Source organism: Bombina bombina, chromosome 1, assembly GCF_027579735.1.
Source record: "Bombina bombina isolate aBomBom1 chromosome 1, aBomBom1.pri, whole genome shotgun sequence".
NCBI classification, from domain to species: Eukaryota; Metazoa; Chordata; class Amphibia; order Anura; family Bombinatoridae; genus Bombina; species Bombina bombina.
In genome coordinates, this window is record NC_069499.1 from 616,422,213 (window position 1) to 616,443,901 (window position 21,689).

Genomic DNA, 21,689 nt, shown 5'->3' on the forward strand with positions numbered 1-21,689 from the left:
TTAATTCAAAATAGTCAACAGGGTCGCAAGAAGCGTGTGGAAAAACCAAGGCGCAAAATAACTGCCCATGAACTGAGAAAAGTCAAGCGTGCAGCTGCCAAGATGCCACTTGCCACCAGTTTGGCCATATTTCAGAGCTGCAACATCACTGGAGTGCCCAAAAGCACAAGGTGTGCAATACTCAGAGACATGGCCAAGGTAAGAAAGGCTGAAAGACGACCACCACTGAACAAGACACACAAGCTGAAACGTCAAGACTGGGCCAATAAATATCTCAAGACTGATTTTTCTAAGGTTTTATGGAGTGATGAAATGAGAGTGAGTCTTGATGGGCCAGATGGATGGGCCCGTGGCTGGATTGGTAAAGGGCAGAGAGCTCCAGTCCGATTCAGACGCCAGCAAGGTGGAGGTGGAGTACTGGTTTGGGCTGGTATCATCAAAGATGAGCTTGTGGGGCATTTTCGGGTTGAGGATGGAGTCAAGCTCAACTCCCAGTCCTACTGCCAGTTTCTGGAAGACACCTTCTTCAAGCAGTGGTACAGGAAGAAGTCTGCATCCTTAGAGAAAAACATGATTTTCATGCAGGACAATGCTCCATCACACGCGTCCAAGTACTCCACGGCGTGGCTGGCAAGAAAGGGTATAAAAGAAGAAAATCTAATGACATGGCCTCCTTGTTCACCTGATCTGAACCCCATTGAGAACCTGTGGTCCATCATCAAATGTGAGATTTACAAGGAGGGAAAACAGTACACCTCTCTGAACAGTGTCTGGGAGGCTGTGGTTGCTGCTGCACGCAATGTTGATGGTGAACAGATCAAAACACTGACAGAATCCATGGATGGCAGGCTTTTGAGTGTCCTTGCAAAGAAAGGTGGCTATATTGGTCACTGATTTGTTTTTGTTTTGTTTTTGAATGTCAGAAATGTATATTTGTGAATGTTGAGATGTTATATTGGTTTCACTGGTAAAAATAAATAATTGAAATGGGTATATATTTGTTTTTTGTTAAGTTGCCTAATAATTATGCACAGTAATAGTCACCTGCACACACAGATATCCCCCTAAAATAGCTATAACTAAAAACAAACTAAAAACTACTTCCAAAACTATTCAGCTTTGATATTAATGAGTTTTTTGGGTTCATTGAGAACATGGTTGTTGTTCAATAATAAAATTAATCCTCAAAAATACAACTTGCCTAATAATTCTGCACTCCCTGTATTATTGTTTTTAACAATTTAGAAAGGATACATTGTTGAGTCTCAAGTGGGAGCGAAGGTTTGAATCAAGAGTGTTCTCTGGTCTTCCCCACTCTCCCACCATTCCTTTTTCAATTTGCTTTCAAGAGGGTCAGTTGTAAAGTTTGTGTTCATTTTCATGTGGACCTTCACATTGGTTTTGTGTTGTTGTAGTGTCGCTGTAGGTAGAAGTATTTTCGGATGAAGGTTGGTGAATAGTTATCTCTAGTGTGGCACAGAATGATGTTAGGTATTTTGGGGTCTTATATACTGCCGACTTTCCATCTTTTGTGGCAACCAGGGAAACCCAATTGTAAGGGAGTTTGTTGTCATGAAGCTCATGCATTTGAGGGATCTCCTCTTCTGTAAGGTGGTTGGGATGATGTCCGAGAAGACCTGGATATGAATGCCTGTATAGGTAAAAGGGGTTTTAGTGCATGTGTTTCTCAGGATCTCCTCTTTATCTCTGAAGTTTAGAAGACGAACAATAAAGTCCCTGGGTGGGGCTTTTGAGGGAGGTTTGGGCGTCAAGGCTCTATATGCCCATTCAAGAGGGATCTCCTCTACTCTGGGTGTTCCTTTTATAGTTCTGAATAGGTCCTAGAGGTAGCCCATTATTGTTGTGGGGATAACTGACTCCAGATTACCTCTAATTCACAGGTTATTCCTGGGGCTCTGGTTATCTAAATCTTCAACTTTATCAAGGAGGGAGTTGATTGTTTCATCTTGGGAGGATATTTGTGTTGACATGTTTGTCGTTTATTTGTGAAGATTTGTGTGTCGGTCTTCCAGGGAGGTCTTCCAGAGGACCCTCTGTGCCACCTGTTGAAGTTCATTGTGTAAGTTGCCGAAAAGGCCACGGACGTCTGTTAGAATGTTGGAGATGACATCTTTGGTGGCAAGGGCTTGCAAATCTTCTTTGGTTATCTGGATAGTTTGTATATGTATTTGTGTGGTTGCTTGCTTTTTGTGAGTGTCCATCAGCCCCTCTGCTTGGATCTCTAATAGTTTGAGGTATTGGTTCAGCATGTTGTTTTTTTGTGCTTTGTCAGCTTTGTTCCCTTTTTTGTTAACAGACATGTGGGTGGATACGGTGTGATGTATAAGTTGTGACTTTTAAAGGATATCTTGACCACTCCTCTGAGGGGGTATAATAAAAGCAGAAAAAATTTCAGTGACCTTTTTACCATTTGTCCACCTGTATGGTGATATAAATTATCTTGTGGGGTAGTTATGCCTGCGGGCAGGTATAGTTGTAAGTGGGCACCCTTGTATGGGTTAACTAACTGGAATAATTCAGTGTAGGTATATGGGCCCCTTGGGTGTCAGGTTGAGTTTGATGTAGTCCCATTATTGATGTGGTGCCCACTATGATATGAAGTTCCTTTTAATGTGTCCCTTTAGCTCACCTTTTTGTAGAGTTGGAGAGTGCAGGTCGATCGTCTCTCTTCTTATTTTATTATGTACCTTTTAAGTTAAAGTGCGCAGTATGGTTGCCTCATGGGTTCTTTGCTAGGCTGTGCACTATTAAGGCCGTGGTTTTGTACTTTAGATAGGGGTTGTACCTTTTGTTGGAGGCCCGGTGAGTGAGTCGCCTTGTGATCAGTGTTGCGCAATTATGTCTGCCGCGATCGCTGCAGGCTAATGTCGGTCGCCGCTTGACTCACTTAGCGTGAACAGTTTTCAGGGGCGATGCTTCTTATTATTTTGGTGGCCTCTGGTGCCGATTGAGGTGGTGTAAGGGTGATGGAGTACCACGTGTGTGTGATAGGCCCACCGCACACACACGTGGTGCCGGGTGCCGGAGCTCTCTTAGCAGCTTCTATTACTCGTCAGCGTTAGTTGTGTTGTGAAGTGGCAGCTCTTCTCCTGTATTTTGCCCCGTTTGAGGAGTTAAGACCTCGGAGCTGTGCTAATGTGCGGCCATTGCGCTGTGTGGCCAAGCTCCGCCCCTGCAGAGTTTTTATATATTTATACACTTTATCATTTTATATTATCATCTAAAAGTGTTTAATGTCCCATTAAAGAATGATTAACATTTTCATTGTTTAAAATGTAGAACAACTTTTGACTACATTTCAGCATGTAATTGACTGCAGATTGTGTAATTTTAAGTATAATCGTCAGGTTACTGAAAGTGCATAACTGTAGATATAGACTAAATAGGTCATCTCCCAAAGCAAGACACAAAAAATGGAAAGCTTGCAGAGAATTATACTCATAGTTAAGAGAAGACACAGTGCCCTTAAAAATAAAAGTAAAGAACGACAGACTGTAACTAACAAGCTAGAAGACAGTTGATGGTTTGCACATCTAAGCTGGCACTAAGAAAAATGTGAACGGCACGTCATACCAAAAACAACCATGGATAGAAAAGTTATGAATTCAGAGGACTTGGCTAAAGAGTTTTTATTTCTCAAACTAAACACAAAAGGAAAGATTTTCACTTGTAGTTATTTATTGGTTTATGCATTTTTAGAAACAAAAAAGTAAAAAATAATAACATTAATGACAAAACATATCTATCATGAATATACTTCAAAATATCAACTGTCATCCTAATTGTCTCAATTTCCAAATGAAGTATTCCATCTACTTCAGTATTATTAGCATAGATTAAGTAAGAGACATATACATAGCCATTTTAAATATTGTACTTGGAAGTTGTTTTTCCTGCTTTAGACGTGAAAATATTCATAGAAGTGTTTTTTTTATTTTCTTGTATCCAGGAGTAGAGAGAGGAGGATAAAGCTTCATTTCAAAGTTTTCTTTATAGAGGCCTCTATAGCTGAGGGGTTTCACCAGTTTCTGGTCTTTCTGTTATAAGCAGTTCATATTCCCCTTCTTTAGAACGCTGGATGGCCTCATAGTCACCACTAAATGTTCCTACCCCATTGTTAAGACAAGGCTCTGGGTGGTAATCATTCTCCATCCTCAGTGGTGTTTGAGCAATGTTAGACTGACATCCAGCCACAGGGAAAGTAGGGCTTCCATCATATATGGCCATCAATTGGTTCATCCTAAAAAAAATATATATTTTATAGTAGCTTTAGCAGATAAGCCCTTTGCAACATTTAGTGATAACTTCATTAGAGGGACATAATATTCACACACACACACAAAACATACACAGGGCTCAAAATTCCAAGCCCTAAGCTACTAGCCAGCCAAAAATGTTACTCTCCACTTTTGATCCCACCCACTACCTGCCCACACCACACCCTCTAACCCACCCTTCTTTGCATAGGTTTAGCCAATGTGAAACACCTTATTGTGCAGTATTTTTTAATATTGTTTTTGTTTTATACCATAAATTAAATAATGCTACATACAGTAATAAATTAACAAAAATATGTGCATAGCAGTTAGCAACATCAAAGAGGGTTCTTGGGAAGACAACAGCTGGACAGAAAAGGAAGTTGTTGAACTGAGAGAAATCAGAGGCTGTTGACGTTAATGTAAGGTCATAGCAGATATGGAAAAAAATGTTTTATAAATATCATCTATCATCTATATTTCTCCACTGCCTCCTATCTTCAATTTCTCATTTTACCCCCTCCCTTCTCTTTCATGCCATATCTTCTCTTTACACTCTGTTTCTCTCCTCCCCCCTATTTTTTTTTTTTTAATTTCTTTTTATTGAACAAAGTTAGCGATACATATAAACCCAATCCAGTGGGTGTTAATGCATTCAGAGTGATAAGCAATTTTTTCCCTCTAGTTCATCCCCCCTCCCCCTATGCCCTCTCAAAGTGTTTAGTACTAATTAGTTGAGTTTATTGCATTGGACTAACCTGTCCGATAATGTCTCTGTTGTTGCCAGAAAAAACAAAAACAAAACAAAACAGAGAAGAAAAAAAAAAAAAGGAAGAAAGAAATTAGGGAGAATGGAAATGCGGATGCTCCTCTCCTCAACCCCTCAACCTTCCCCCGCCCATCTAGTCTATATAGGAGCTATCTTATTATATCTTAATCTTTATACACCAAGGACCATTCACCTCTCAAATGAGCGTTTAGCATGTATTCTGTTTGTAAAAAGGGGAACAGTATCTGTTTTTGTTTTTGTGTATCTAGAGTTTTTATATAGCATTCCCATTTTTTAAGAAACATCAATGAACGCTGTATTGTGTCCAATTGGGCGACATATTGTTCAATGAGTAGATGTATCCACAATTTATGAATAAGGTGTTTTACCATAGGGCATTTCCTCTCTATCCACAGAGACAGGATACAGTTTCTGGCTAGTAAAAAAATCAAAGGTAGGAAAGGACAGAGTCTATTGAAACTAATATGCCAGTTTAAAAAACAAATCATCTCCAGCCCAATAGGGAGTTTAAGCTTAAAGGTTGTTAATAGCCAATATTGTAATCTGCCCCAGAAATTCTTAATACGAGGACAATCATAGAAATAATGATATAAATCTGGGGCATATATTAAGCATTTAACACACTGGTTATCAATCGGGGTAAGATAGACTTGATTCAGCATACGAACCTGAGATTCTCTCAATTGCGAGGATAGGGTAGCCTTTTTAGTCTTTTCTAGACTCGTTTTAAGAACTGAAGTAGTTATATTTCCAATCCTTAGCTTCCACTTGTCTAAGAGAGACTCTTGTAGTTCTGGTACGGTTTTACGTAATAAAATTTGATAGATTAATGTAATTGAGTACCGTCCACTTTTAAATGCAGCATGTATAGCCACAAAGGGTGAGGGGGACCAAAAGTTCTTGTTTTTGTCTTGGAGATTGTTAATATAGTGTCTTGCCTGTAGGTAAGCGAAAAAGTGGGTATGAGGTATATTAAATCGTTTATTTAATTCCTGGAAAGATTTCACTGTGTGAGTGGACTGGTCCAGGAGGCAACCAACCACATTTAACCCCTTGGTCTCCCATACTCAAAAAGGCAAGGATTCTGTGCCTGTGGGAAAGTCAAGATTTCCTATTAAGGGTATGTATTTAGGATCAGGTTGGGAAATGCTCAAGTGTTTAAAAGATAGTTTCCAGACTCGCAGTGGGTCATTATATAAGATATTATTTTTAACCACTGATGGTAGTTTACTCTTATCCGTATAGGGGAGAAAAGATATATTAATATCCCCCAGAGCGGCTTGTTCTAAATCTTTGTGATAAAAATGTGCAGAATCCAGCTGCCAGTCAAATACCAGTCTTAAAAGAAGTGCCCAGTTATAAAATCTTAAGTATGGTAGTCCCAGCCCGCCATCGGAGTATGGAGGACAAAGTTTTCCTACTGCTATACGTGTTTTTTTATTTTTCCAGAGAAAGCGTTTAATAGCTTGATTGAGTAATGCAATAAAAAAGGTAACATGGATAGAGTATATAAAATTTGTGGTAGTATAACCATTTTAATTAAGTTAATACGACCTGATAGAGATAACGGTAGCAGAGACCAGCTATCAAGCTGCTGGGAGCTTTGTATGCATTGTCTAGTAATATTAAGCTGGTAAATGAGGTTAGGGTTCCTATGAAGGAGAATACCTAAGTAGATTAGAGATGAGGGGGCCTCTTTAAAGGGATATATTGTTCTACTGTACAGCCACTTTCTTAACCATAATATTTCAGATTTTGATATATTTATTTTGTAACCTGAAAAGGTGCCAAACTCTTCTATAATATTAAGAATTTTGGGAATGGAATTTGCGGGATCATTTACAAAAAGTAACATATCGTCTGCATAAAGTGCTAGATGATGATACGAGTCTTTAATATTGATTCCTTCATATGTTTGGCGTAGCTTATGAGCCAAAGGCTCCAGTGCTAGATCAAAAAGAAGGGGCGAAAGTAGGCAGCCTTGTCTGGTTACTCTTTGTAGGGGAATGTCACCTGAAAAAAAAACTTTAGCCATTATTCGTGCCTTTGGTGCAGTGTAAATATTAGAAACTGCCTGTAAGAAAGGGCCCTGTATATTGAAAAGTCTCATGGTATTCAAAAGATGCTGCCATTCAACGCAATCGAAGGCCTTCTCTGCATCCAAGGATAGCAGGAAGGCCTCCTTTACCTGAGTATTTGAATAATTTCTACTAGACCAGAAGTGATTAATTATGTGTAGAACTCTACGCAGATTCACGACCGAGGATCTGCCTGTGACAAAACCCGTCTGATCTGCGTGTAAGATATCTGGCAGAAGTGGTTGTAACCTAGAGGCTAATATTTTCATATATATTTTGTAATCTGAGTTAAGTAGTGAAATCGGACGATAAGCTTCAGTCAGTGTATGATCCTAATTTTTTTAGGAATAAGAGTGATATTAGCTAGTGAGAAAAATACAGAAGGGGTAGCCTTTTCTATGAAATATGTGTTGAACAATTTCAGTAAGATTTCGGATAGCTGTGATTGTAAAATCTTATAAAATTCGATTGGAAGGCCATCAGGCCCCGGAGTTTTCCCCAATGAGAGGGAAGATATTGTGTTATTTAATTCTTCTTTAGTGGTGGGAGCATTTAAATTAGATAATTGTTCTTGTGATAATTGAGGTAGTTTAATATTTTCCCAGAAAGGTACTTTACTGGTATGCTCAATATCTAACTGTCTAGTATATAATTGCTTATAGTAATCTTCGAAGCAGGTAAGAATGTCCTGGGTTTTTGTGAAGGTTTTCCCTCTGTAAGAGATGAGAGCAATATTTTTTTTTATGAATCTTTTATTTACTAAAGAGGCCATGAGCTTACCGGCCTTATTTCCATAGCGTAAATATATGGAGTTTCTCTTAAGGAGTCCCTGGGCTGCCTGACGTTTCACAAAGGTTTCTAAGGATATCTTAGCTTCCATATAAAGATTAAAATGAGGTCTAGATTTAGTTTCACAAAACTTCTGATATGCGTCTGTTACCTCTTTACTCAAGGCGATAAATCTTTTTTGTGCCTTCCGACGAACATGTGCTACATACAAAACTATGTTACCTGTTAAAACTGCTTTAGCAGTCTCCCAGAACAGCTCTGGTGATGAGCTATGTTCTTTATTATCAGTGATAAAATCCGTCCAGGCATGCAGAAGGAATTCACGAAAAGCGTCTGATCTATATAAATGTACGGGAAATCTTAGTGTGTTTCTATTCGAAATTGGGCCATCATAGGCAAGAACAAGTTCAACCGGCGCATGGTCTGATAGAAAAACATTATATATTTTATCTGAGTGTACGTTAGGAATCAGGGCATCAGATACTAAAAATAAATCTATGCGTGAGCTTGAGGCCTTCGCCTTTGATACACACGTAAAGTCCCTATCAGTAGGATGTCTTAATCTCCAAATATCACTAACCAATAAATCCGAGAAGAGCCTGGAAAAAACTGATTTTTCAAATTTACCTGTAGAGATACTGCCCTTTTTTTGGGAGCCTCCAGGACCCGACATCCTATCACACAGTGGATTCGGATTTAGATTAAAATCACCCCCGATAATCATATGTGAGCCCAAAATGGCATCATTCTTTGAATGAAATTATGCCAAAAACGTTTATCTTTTTTATTTGGGGCATATATATTGCACAAAGTATATATATGTGTTTCTCTATCTTAGCTTGCACGATTAAATATCTACCCTCTGGGTCCTTTAGCGTCTGTAGAATTTCAACTGATTTTCTTTTCCCAAACAGAATTGCTAAGCCTCTACTGGCCTTGGTATAAGATACATATTGGAGCTCACTTTCCCAATCCTTCCTCAATTTATCATGCTCTTTATCATCAAGATGTGTTTCTTGTAGCATAGCTACATCTACATTAAGTCTGCACATAAGTGTCAAGATTGCTTTTCTTTTAATCGGGGAATTAATTCCAGCAACATTCCATGAGCAAAATTTAAATGTCATACCTCTTTAATAATTGAGCAGAGAGACTGATCCAAGAGTGGGGGGGGGGTGTGCAGAGGAAAAAGGGAAAGAGACGAAGGAGAGGAAAAGAGACAAAGGAGAGAGAAGAAGAGAGAAGAAGAAGAAAAAAACACACATCATTCTAATGACTTCTGGGTAATATCCATACTCTTTACAGTGACATTTCAAAACACATTTTTTAAAATCTACACTTAGGTTCCAAGCAGTCGACCATAGTAAGAAATCCAAAATTAAAGTAACCAATTATCTTATAACCATTTCAATCTTCACAACAGATCGTATTTATAGCCCTCTCTAAAGAGGGTTGTTCACATCATATACAGTTCAAAATAATAAACCCTATCGACCTAGTTCATTCTGTGCAGCCTGATTAGGTGAGTGTCTAGGGGCAGTTACAGTGGATTTTAGGTACTCTGTCACCTCTCCAGGAGAGTCGAAAAATGTAGGGCCTGTTGTAGTAAGTAATTTCAATTTTGCTGGGTAGAGCAGGTATTCTTTATTAAGAGCCGTACATATTGGTGAAAATTCCCTACGACGTTTTGATAATTCTACCGAGTAATCTTGAAGCAGGAAAATTTTTACATTATTATACATTACAGCAGGAGTAAGACGATATGCTCTCAGAACAGATATTTTCGTCTGAAAGTGTAAAAATCTAACCATTACCTGGCGAGGGGAATTACCCCTCTCCACGGACCTCTCTGGTCCGATTCTATGCGCTCTTTCAACACTTCGCTTGAAAAGGGCGGGCTCCAAACCTAGTAAGGTAGGGAGAGTGATTTCCACAAAGGCAAGAAGCTCATTATTCTTCACAGTCTCTGGTACGCCTACCAGACGCAGATTATTGCGTCTGGATCTGTTTTCAAGATCCTCTAGGTGCTGGTGTAATATAATGTTTTTAGAATTTGTGACAGATGTATCCTCTAATTCATAGACTCTCTCTTCTACTTCAAGCATTCTCACTGAGAATTGTTTAAGTTCCTCAGAGATGTTATCTATGCCTTTCTGAAGACTTTCTATTTTTGGTAGAAACAATGAGGAAATTTGGTGAACTATGATATGAGTCTCACTCATATTTACATTCATACCTGGAGAGACTGGTTGGGCAACGATTTGCATTTCAGGGTTTTGTTTGGCCCTTCTATCACTTGTTGTACCTTTTGAGGCCATTTTAAATGACTCCAAATATTTATCCACACAGTTCGTTGCACATTCAGTATAATATCAACAGTAATTTAGAATGTTTAGAGAGACTTGTAAGTGTCTATGCTTTTGTCAAACGCCTCAAAAATTATTTTATGATTTTTACTTTTTATCCCCTTGCCTAACCATCATGATGAGTGCAATGGAAGTGAAAAGTGAAAAAGTGCGAGAAGCAAAAAAAAAAAAAAAAAGTGAATTATTACCTGTAGTTGTGAGGAGTTGTGATCAATTCCTTAGTGATTGGGAGGGGAGTGAGAAGGGGAAGATAATACAGGGGTGACGTGATATGATGTGAAAAAAAAAATAAAAAAAAATACAGGGGTGAAGTGGTATGATGTGCAGAAAAAAAAAATAAGTGAAAAAAAACACACAGAAGTGAGTTCAGTGACAGAAGACAGTCATGATGGAGACAGAGAGAGTAATCTCAGATGGTGAGTGCGATTGTCACTTGCTGCAGTTTTAGTAAATCAGTTTTTATACAGATTTATATTTTTGTATATCAAACCGCTATCCTTTCTCCCCTTGTGTATTTATGTTCTTACCTAACCTTTAAAGGGGTTTAACACCCTTTGAGCCTGGTGATATACCCTATGTCTCGTTGATTACTTATGTCGGAGAGTAGGGATAGATTTGTTGAGGCCCTGTTGAGACGATAAGCTATCCTTCAACAGCACGTCCAATCAAAAACATTACTCAGTTTTACATCTATAACATTGAGAAGTTAGTTTATCAATATATACAAGCAGGGGTAATAACCTTTTCAGAGAGAGGGAAAAACAGGCGAAAAAACTTTTTTATTCCCCCCACTTTCCCTACACTACTTTTTAACTTCTCTTCCTTTGCCTCCCCCCCCCCCCCTTTGCCTAGCAGAGCACCAAGTAAACAATATCAAGCAAGAAAGGGAAGCAGATGAGAGTACAGACAGGAATTAGTGTAATCTATCATTTTCCCCATTTTGAACCAGACTGCCTGTTGTATATAGTCAGAGCTTAGCTTGGCAGATGCTATGTTAACATATGGTTAACAGATTAAGGGTTAGCAAAAGATTATATTAATTGGCTGACTTTAGTTACAAATGCTAGATATGACACAGTATTTCTTCTTTATCAACCATTAACATACTATGTATCTGCTTATACATTGTTATTCATATAGCAGATTGAGCCTTCTGCCTTAGTTTCCCTAGAGCCAGTTATACTTATACTTAAAAGACTCTACACAACAAACAGCCAAAAGTTAGTTGCAATAACAGTAAGTATGGAGAATATTCTTGTTATTTCCTTTCTTTTCTCCTTGCACCAGATATGTTGAAGAGTTACAAAAGAGGTCAAGGCTGAGCGAAGAGGCAAGCAAACAGTCAGCAGCGTTCAAAGGGGTTGTTAAAGCAAGCAGTTAATGTGAGATATGCAATTTTCTCTTTTCTCATGCTATCTTTTCCCTGAACGAGAATTAACCTCAGAATGTCTCTTCCCTTGAAAAGTAACCTGTAAGTTCTTCACTCTTTGTGTTATAAGAATACTATCCTGCACAAACTCCTGAGTTTAAGTCCTCTTATGAAGATGATCACGCTCAACACAGTTTTCTTTACTAAGAGCTTTTTCCAATATTCTGTATTGTCTCTTTTTTATATTAATATATACCTTTAACCTTGCAGCTCTGTGCGATAGTTATCAGCGTAGTACGGATTCCACACTCCTGCTTTACCTGTTTAGATAATTTTTTCCTTTCTACCTTTCTTTCCAGTCTGCCTCGAGTAGAAGCGGAGTTTTTCATTGGGAGCCTCACTGTCTGCCTCTTTACGGTAAGTGAGCTGCTCCTTTTCCAAATCTGTGATCTGCCTTCCTCTGTGGGGCCAGTGTCCCAGGGTATCGTCTCCTCTGCACCCTCACGCAACACCAGTGGGAGGGGTGGGAACCAGCGACCAAGCGCGGGCGATGCTATCCCAGCTGCAGATGACTAAGCCGCCACTTACACGCTCATCACATCCCAGAGGACTCAACCTCCAATGCTAGCGTCTCCTCTACCACCTCACGCAACACCGGTGGGAAGGGTGAGAATTTGCGGTCAGGTTAAGGCAGTGTTATTTTCAGGTAAAGCAACCAGGTGCCTACTGTAGAAATAGTACAATCCCAGGAGTTGTGGATAAGTTGTTGCAGAGTCTGGTGGTTATATCCAGGTATTTGTGAGATCCACTTCGATACCCGTTGCAGCTTGATATGGTCAGTCTTTGATGCTAGCGTCCCCTCTACCACCTCACGCAGCACCGGTGGGAGGGGTAGGGGTAACCGCCAGACCTTCGTGTCTCCTTATAAAAAGAGCCAACAGAGCCCAAGAGAAGAAAGAGCGGCTATAAGGGCAAAAAACAATATGGTGCGATTTTGTTTGCACCGCTGTGGAACCAGCATCCAGATCTTTCCCAGATAGTTGGTCACCCAGGACAAGGGTTTTTGCGCGAGTTACCGCCAATGACTCAAACGGTTAACAGAGTTAACAGAGAGAGATTGCACAGCACCTGTCCTGCATGCAGTCTCCTCCCCCAGAACCTCCCCCCTCTTTCTTATCCTTTTCTCCACTTTTCCTCTCCAATCTCTCTCTGCCCCTGTTTACCCTCTCAGAAGTAACAGTACCAATGGGGTCCCTATAGAACTAGAGGAATAACATATCATTGGCCTTTAATGGATATATAATATCCCTTTAGATAATATTTATAGACATTCACTCACTAACTATCACTCGCCACTGTTAAATTTACACTCGCCAATGGCTAGTGGAAATTTTGAGCCATATATATATCAGTTTATGCCGGGTTTAGGTTCCAGAAGGAATGGTTGTAAATTGAAACCATTGTTAATTGAAACCCAGTTAATAATGTAAGTCAATGGAAAGTGAGGGAGTTAGGTTCCAGACCCCTCTCAAAATTGTCATAAGTAACACCTAATACATTATTTTTAAAGCTTTGAAATGAAGACTTTAAATGCTAAACAGCATTATAAACCTAATAAAATAATCACACAACACAGAATATATAATGAAACTAAGTTAATTGAACAAAAACATTTGCTAAACAGCATTATAAAACAAATAAAATAACCACACAACACAGACTTTACTTGCATTCTTCTGCAAACAGTTCTTTCTATGCATTCCAATCTGGACTGATTTATAGACAGGAAGATCGTGTTCCTTTGCAAGCTGCTCGATAGCTCAGGTCTGGTTAAACTGATTAATTTTAGCTTGCTTGGCTTGCATATCTTTGCTGCAACACAAGCGGACAGCTCCACTTACTGGCTATTTTAATCAATGCACTGCTTCTCAATTCTTTTCAATAGCAGTCACATGACTGAAAAAAAGGTTGTTATTCTGAAACGGTGCAAATTGAACCATTGTAAACCGAGGGCCACATATATATATATATATATATACATACACGAAATCCAGAAAGGACAGCACGATCTTACCCACAACCAGTAATGCCACGGTGCACTGCTATACAAGTATCCAAGCCATCCAAAAATGCAGGCACTCACTGGGCTTTTTTTGTAAAAAGATAATTTTATTAATTCAATTTAAAATCCAGACATAAAGTTTCGGCACATAATCGTGCCTTTGTCAAATGTCAAAAGAATCCAAAGAAGTACAATGGTTTTAGGTGCTTCATTGTATTTCTTTGGATTCTTTTGACATTTGACAAAGGCACGATTATGTGCCGAAACATTATGTCTGGATTTTAAATTGAATTAATAAAATTATCTTTTTACAAAAAAAGCCCAGTGAGTGCCTGCATTTTTGGATGGCTTATATATATATATATATATATATATATATATATATATATATATATATATATATATATATATATATATATATATATATATATATATATATATATATATATATATATATATATATGTATGTGTGTGTAATCCACCTTAAGTAACATCCACCAGGGTGCTAAGACAAAAATTTGTTAATACAGCATCCTCATCATGACAGCACTCACTACTTTTAGTGTGAAACATAACTTTTATTTCCAGAGTTCCATTAAAAAGAGTCCATGACATTTCTATGCCTAACTGGCATCTTTATCAAATGGTATCAGTCCATGTAGTGGAAGTATCCAAAAGTTTATCTGAACTTACACACCAGTATACAATTTTTTTTTATGTACTCAAGCTGTAGAGAGATAGAGATACACAGATACACATTTAAATGGATTACCCTTGCCCAGTCCATCCCATATATATATATATATCTATCTTTCACCTAGATTATGAGTTTTGCGCTAAACAGGGTTTAAACTTGTGCGTGCGATATGGTGGTGTTCCATAACGCACAAAATACAAGGGCTGCTTTGACGTGCTCATGCACGCTTTCCCCCATAGACATCAATAGGGAGAGAGTGTTAGAAAAAAAATAACAATTGATGTCTATGGGGAAAAAATAGTTACGTTTAAACCTAACACCCTAACATAAAACCCAAGTCTAAACACCCCTAATCTTCCACCCCGACATCGCCAACACCTAAATAAAGTTATTAACCCCTAATCTGTCGCTCCCAACATCGGTGACACTAATAAAAGTTATTAACCCCTATTCCGCCGCTCCCCAACATCGCCACCACTAAAAAAACCTGGAGAAACACAACATTCAGTGTAGTGTAAATGAACATATTGGAGCTTTGAGCCGTTACCATTGCAACATGCAGAGTGAGTGAAACTAAATAGGGCTGTCTAAACGATAGATATAGGCTCTCACTGCCAAAACTGAATTAATGTCAGTACCGGAGGGATAAAACACTACACTGATCCAGGGAAAATACAATAACACAGAGAAACACAACATTCAGTGTAGTGTAAATGAGCGTATAGGAGCTTTGAGCCATTACCATTGCAACATGCAGAGTGAATGAAACTAGAGAGTAATAATGTTATGCAGATCTTGTGCACTACAAATACACATATTGTTGGTGGCACACGTACAGGATAAGTCCCAAAAGAAAGACGAGTAGTCAAATGCTAGGAGAAAAAGAGAATACAAGTGTTGAATGTTCCAAAAGAAGCTTACAGGAATTGAAAACGCCCCTTTCCTTAAAACTCAGAGGTCCGTATTCAGCGGTAACCAACCCCTGGTAATGCAGTCGTATGAGCCACCTTAGTAAAGCCTAATGATTTAAACATCTTGGTATACCGTATGGTGCTCGTCTATTGGCCGTGTAAACTGTGCCATTGATCCAGTTTGTGTGTGTCACTTTGCAGGTGCTCCGCTGCAGCATCTCCTATCGTGTAACTCACTCCAAGTCTGCTCACCTCCGCTCCGAATCACGCTCCGTAGCTCCTCCACCGGGTGTGACGGTACAGATAAGACAGCCCTATCTTGCTCCAGACCATAGTGAAGGAATGGAGTCCCAGTACTTCATGGATACATTTTTCAGCTTGTTAGCATTCCTCAGTGAGATCCCATAAAAAAGGAAACAGAAAATTGCAACATAGTGTGAATCTGTAATGGCACTTTGAGGAAGTAGTTGTTTTGTAACAAATGACTACTCACATTTGTTGGAGCTTTCCACTAAGCTCAAGGATATGCGCACTCCCACTTTATACTGATGGGAAAACAGTACACTAGGCAAAACTTGGATACAAATTTATTTTAAAATATATAAAAGCGTCACATAAGCCTTGATAACACCACAATGTAAGGGTACAAAAGCAGATATGCTGTAATAAATGCTTCAAATCGCCAAACTTGCAAAGAGGTAAATGGATCAGCAGGAGTGTGACCGCCGAAACCAAAACCTCTTTAGTAGCAAGACAGTAGCGCTAAGCCCCCAGGTGTCCTGGCTAGTGTAGAGACGTGATAAAACTCAATATAGAACAGTTCAGTTCCGACGTACGTTTCGCAGGTATGCTTTGTCAAGGAATCTTACCTGCGAAACGTACGTCGGAACTGAACTGTTCTATATTGAGTTTTATCACGTCTCTACACTAGCCAGGACACCTGGGGGCTTAGCGCTACTGTCTTGCTACTAAAGAGGTTTTGGTTTCGGCGATCACACTCCTGCTGATCCATTTACCTCTTTGCAAGTTTGGCGATTTGAAGCATTTATTACAGCATATCTGCTTTTGTACCCTTACATTGTGGTGTTATCAAGGCTTATGTGACGCTTTTATATATTTTAAAATAAATTTGTATCCAAGTTTTGCCTAGTGTACTGTTTTCCCATCAGTATAAAGTGGGAGTGCGCATATCCTTGAGCTTAGTGGAAAGCTTCAACAAATGTGAGTAGTCATTTGTTACAAAACAACTACTTCCTCAAAGTGCCATTACAGATTCACACTATGTTGCAATTTTCTGTTTCCTTTTTTATGGGATCTCACTGAGGAATGCTAACAAGCTGAAAAACTCATCCAGAGGACACAGACATATCCTTTATTCAGAACTTTATTTGGTTTTCCTTTTATGATTTTTGTTATCACATTTATTTCACATTTTTTTTTTCTTTGTGATATTTGGTATATTTATTGTAACTTCATGGATAAAAGCAAGAAAAAAAAGATCCCAAAGTAGTCCAAGCAAGGAAAAATAGGATGCCAGTAAATAGCTGGTTAAAACATGAAAAAATCTTTATTATATCTTCATAAAAATAACTGTAGTGGCAGACTCCATACAAAGAAATATGTGAGTTAGCACAAACACGTCTGACCGGTTTCGGCCCTGTAGACCGTAGTCATAGACATAAAACATTGTACCAGGTGTAACAATTTAAAAACCCTAAACTCCTCCCTTAGAAGGTACCTAGAAAGGTGTGCTCACATAATTTAACCCTTAATAGGGAAAAAAACATAATTTATGTAAGAACTTACCTGATAAATTAATTTCTTTCATATTGGCAAGAGTCCATGAGCTAGTGACGTATGGGATATACAATCCTACCAGGAGGGGCAAAGTTTTCCAAACCTCAAAATGCCTATAAATACACCCCTCACCACACCCACACTTCAGTTTAATGAATAGCCAAGTAGTAGGGTGATAAAGAAAGGAGTAAAAAGCATAAAAAAGGAACTTGGAAATATAATTGTGCTTTATACAAAAAATCATAACCATCATAAAAAGGGTGGGTCTCATGGACTCTTGCCAATATAAAAAAAAATTTTTTATCAGGTAAGTTCTTACATAAATTATGTTTTCTTTCATGTAATTGGCAAGAGTCCATGAGTTAGGGACGTATGGGATAGTAATACCCAAGATGTGGAACTCCACAGAAGAGTCACTAGAGAGGGAGGGATAAAAATAATAACAGCCATTTTCTGCTGAAAAATTAATCCACAACCAAAAATATACTTTTTTTCTCATAGTTGAAAAGAAAAAACATAAACCTTAGCAGAGGAATCAAACTAAAATAGCTGCCCGAAGAACTTTTCTTCAAAAAAACTGCTTCCGAAGAAGCATATACATAAAAACTGTAGAATTTAGTAAAAGTATGCAAAGAAGACCAAGATGCTGCTTTGCAAATCTGATCAACTGAAGCTTCATTCTTAAAAGCCCACAAAGTGGAGACTGATCTAGTAGAATGAGCTGTGATTTTCTGAGGCGGGGCCTGACCCGACTCCAAATAAGACTGATGAATCAAAAGCTTTAACCAAGATGCCAAGGAAATGACAGAAGCTTTCTGTCCTTTCCTAGAACAAGAAAAGACAACAAAAAGACTAGAAGTCTTCCTGAAATCTTTAGTAGCTTCAACATAATATTTCAAAGCTCTTACAACATCCAAAGAATGTAAGGATCTCTCCAAAGAATTCTTAGGATTAGGACACAAAGAAGAAACAACAATGTATCTATTAATGTTGTTAGAATTCACAACCTTAGGTAGAAATTTAAATGAAGTCCGCAAAACTGTCTTAACCTGATGAAAAATTAGAAAAGGAGATTCACAAGAAAGAGCAGAGAAGTCAGAAACTCTTCTAGCAGAAGAGATGGCCAAAAGGAACAACACTTTCCAAGAAAGTAGTTTAATGTCCAAAGAATGCATAGGCTCAAAAGGAGGAGGCTGTAAAGCCTTCAAAACCAAATTAAGACTCCAAGGAGGAGAGATTGATTTAATGACAGACTTGATATGGACTAAAGCCTGTACAAAACAATGAATATCAGGAAGCTTAGCAATCTTTCTGTGAAATAAAATAGAAAGAGCAGAGATTTGTCCCTTTAAGGAACTTGCAGACAAACCTTTATCCAAACCATCCTGAAGGAACTGTTAAATTCTAGGAATTCTAAAAGAATACCAGGAGAATTTATGACTCATGAGAAGAACACCATGAAATATAAATCTTCCAAACTCAATAATAAATCTTCCTAGAAACAGATTTACGAGCCTGTAACATAGTATTAATCACTGAATCAGAGAAACCTCTATGACTAAGCACTAGGCGTTCAATTTCCATACCTTCAAATTTAATGATTTAAGATCCTAATGGAGAAATGGACCTTGAGACAGAAGGTCTGGTCTTAAAGGAAGTGGCTAAGGTTGGCAACTTGACATCCGGAAAAGATCCGCATACCAAAACCTGTGAGGCCATGTTAGAGGTACCAGAAACACAAATGATTGTTCCATGATGATCTTGGAGATCACTCTTGGAAGAAGAAATAGGCAGGAAGATATAAGCAAGTTGGTAACACTAAGGAACTGCTAACGCATCCACTGCCTCCGCATGAGGATCCCTGGACCTGCACAGGTACCTGGGAAGTTTCTTCTTTAGATGGGAAGCCATCAGATCTATTTCTGGAAGACCCCACATCTGACCAATCTGAGAAAACACATCTGGATGGAGCGACCACTCCCCCGGATGTAAAGTATGACCGCTGAGATAATCCGCTTCCCAATTGTCTACACCTGGGATATGAACCGCAGAAATTAGACAGGAGCTGGATTCCACCCAAGAAAGTATCCAAGATACTTCTTTCATAGCTTGGGGACTGTGAGTCCCACCCTGATGGTTGACATATGCCACAGTTGTGATATTATCTGTCTTAAAACAAATGAAGAGTTCTCCCTTCAACAGAGGCCAAACCTGAAGAGTCCTGAAAATAGCACAGAGTTCTAAAATATTGATTGGTAACCTCGCCTCTTGAGATTTCCAAACCCCTTGTGCTGTCAGAGATCCCCAGACAGCTCCCCAACCTGAAAGACTTTCATCTGTTGTGATCACAGTTCAGGTTGGACGAACGAAAGAAGCCCCTTGAACTATACGATGGTGATCTAACCACCAAGTCAGAGAGAGTCGAACATTGGGATTTAAGGATATTAATTGTAATATCTTTGTATAATCCCTTCACCATTGCTTCAGCATACAAAGCTGGAGAGGTCTCATATGAAAACGAGCAAAGGGGATCGCGTCTGATGCTGCAGTCATGAAACCTAAAACTTTCATGCACATAGCTACTGAAGCGAATGATTGAGACTGAAGGTTCCGACAAGCTTAAACCAATTTTAATCATCTCTTGTATGTTATAGACAGAGTTATGGGCACTGAATCTATCTGGAAACCTAAAAAGGTGACCCGTGTCTGAGGAATCAAGAAACTTTTTGGTAAATTGATCCTCCAACCATGTCTTTGAAGAAACAACACTAGTTGATTTGTGTGAGATTCGGCAGAATGTAAAGACTGAGCCAGTACCAAGATATCATCCAAATAAGGAAACACCGCAATACCCCGTTCTCTGATTACAGAAAGTAGGGCACCGAGAACCTTTGAAAAGATTATTGGAGCTGTCACTAGGCCAAATGGAAGAGCAACAAATTGGTAATGCTTGTCTAGAAAAGAGAATCTCAGAAACTGATGAATCGGAATATGAAGATGTGCATCCTGTAAGTCTATCGTGAACATATAATGACCTTGATGAACAAAAGGCAGAATAGTCCTTATAGTCAAAATTTTCAGATCCAGAACTGGCCTGAAAGAATTTTCTTTCTTTGGGACAATGAATAGATTTGAATAAAACCCAAGACCCTGTTCCTGAAACGGAACTGGTATGATTACCCCTGAAAGCTCCAGATCTGAAACACACTTCAGAAAATCCTGAGTCTTTAATGCATTTGCTGGGACACGTTAGAGAAAATACTCTGAATCCATTGATTTTGGACAGAATCTGCCCAAATGCTTTTGAAAAATCTTAATCTGCCCCCTACCAGCTGAGCTTGAATGAGGGCCACACCTTCATGCAGACTTGGGGTCTGGCTTTGGTTTCTTAAACGGCTTGGATTTATTCCAACTCGAAGAAGGTTTCCAATTGGAACTATATTCTTTGGGGGAAGGATTGGGTTTCTGTTCCTTATTTTGTTGAAAGGAACAAAAACGGTTAGAAGCTTTAGATTTACCCATAGGTCTTTTATCCTGAGGCAACTCCCTTCCCCCCAGTAACAGTTGAAATAATCGAGTCCAACTGAGAACCAAATAAATTATTACCTTGGAAAGAAAGAGATAGTAATTTAGACTTAGATACCGTGTCAGCATTCCAATATTTGAGCCACAAAGCTCTTCTAGCTAAAATAGCTAAAGACATACAGTATATCTAACATCAATTTTTATGATATAAAAATGGCATCACAGATAAAATGATTAGCATGTTGAAGCAAGCGAACAATGCTAGACAAATCAGGATCCATTTTCTGTTGCGCTAAACTTTCCAACCAAAAAGTTGATGCAGCTGCAACATCAGCCATAGAAGTGGCAGGCCTGAGAAGATAGCCAGAATTTAAATAAGCTTTCCTTAGATAAGATTCAAGTTTCCTATCTAAAGGGTCCTTAAAGGAAGTACTATCTTCCAGAGGAATAGTAGTACGTTTGGCAAGAGTAGAAATAGCCCCATCAACTTTGAGGATCTTTTCCCAAAACTCCAATCTAACTGCTGGCAAAGGGTACAATTTTTTAAAATTTGAAGAAGGGATAAAAGAAGTACCAGGCCTATTTCATACCTTAGAAATCATATCAGAAATAGCATCAGCAACTGGAAAAAAAAACGTTGGATTGTAAACGAAGCATTGATAGAGTTAAAATAGTCTGTTAGACTTGAAAGCTAGTAATTACTAATCAGGTGCGAGTGTGCAGGAAACAGCATAAGTATTGACAGGATATCACTCACAGCTGTGTGTGAATACAGGGCAACCCGAAACGCGTCCTTTCTGTGAGGATGTCTGTCTGAATTTTTAAATTGATGTTTGTATTAACCCTCGTTGGTTACTTTTAATGCACGTTTTTTTCAAATAAAGGATTTCTTCTTAGCCGCTCTAGCACCTGCTCTCTTTTTTGTGATTTCTACTTTGGACGGCTAATGGGCTGGAGGATTTCCACTGGGACTGTACCTGGCTTACAGAGTGGTTGAACGGCGCTTGAGCACAGGTGAAAAAGTGCTC

At 38.8% G+C, this 21,689-nt stretch overlaps 1 protein-coding gene across 5 annotated transcripts in view; it reads right to left on the reverse strand.

The window, feature by feature from the left end:
* Positions 1-3,681: 3,681 nt before the first annotated feature.
* VSIG4 (V-set and immunoglobulin domain containing 4) overlaps positions 3,682-21,689 on the reverse strand; it is a 256,225-nt gene continuing 238,217 nt past the window's right edge. For 3 of the 5 annotated variants that reach the window (XM_053699010.1, XM_053699011.1, XM_053699013.1), the window contains one exon: positions 3,682-4,261. In XM_053699010.1, the coding sequence (XP_053554985.1) occupies positions 4,024-4,261 (238 nt within the window). In that variant the 3' untranslated portion in view covers positions 3,682-4,023. Of the gene's footprint in view, positions 4,262-4,789; positions 5,052-21,689 lie in introns of those variants that run through there. The other 2 variants (XR_008400142.1, XM_053699012.1) reach the window with 2 other exon arrangements.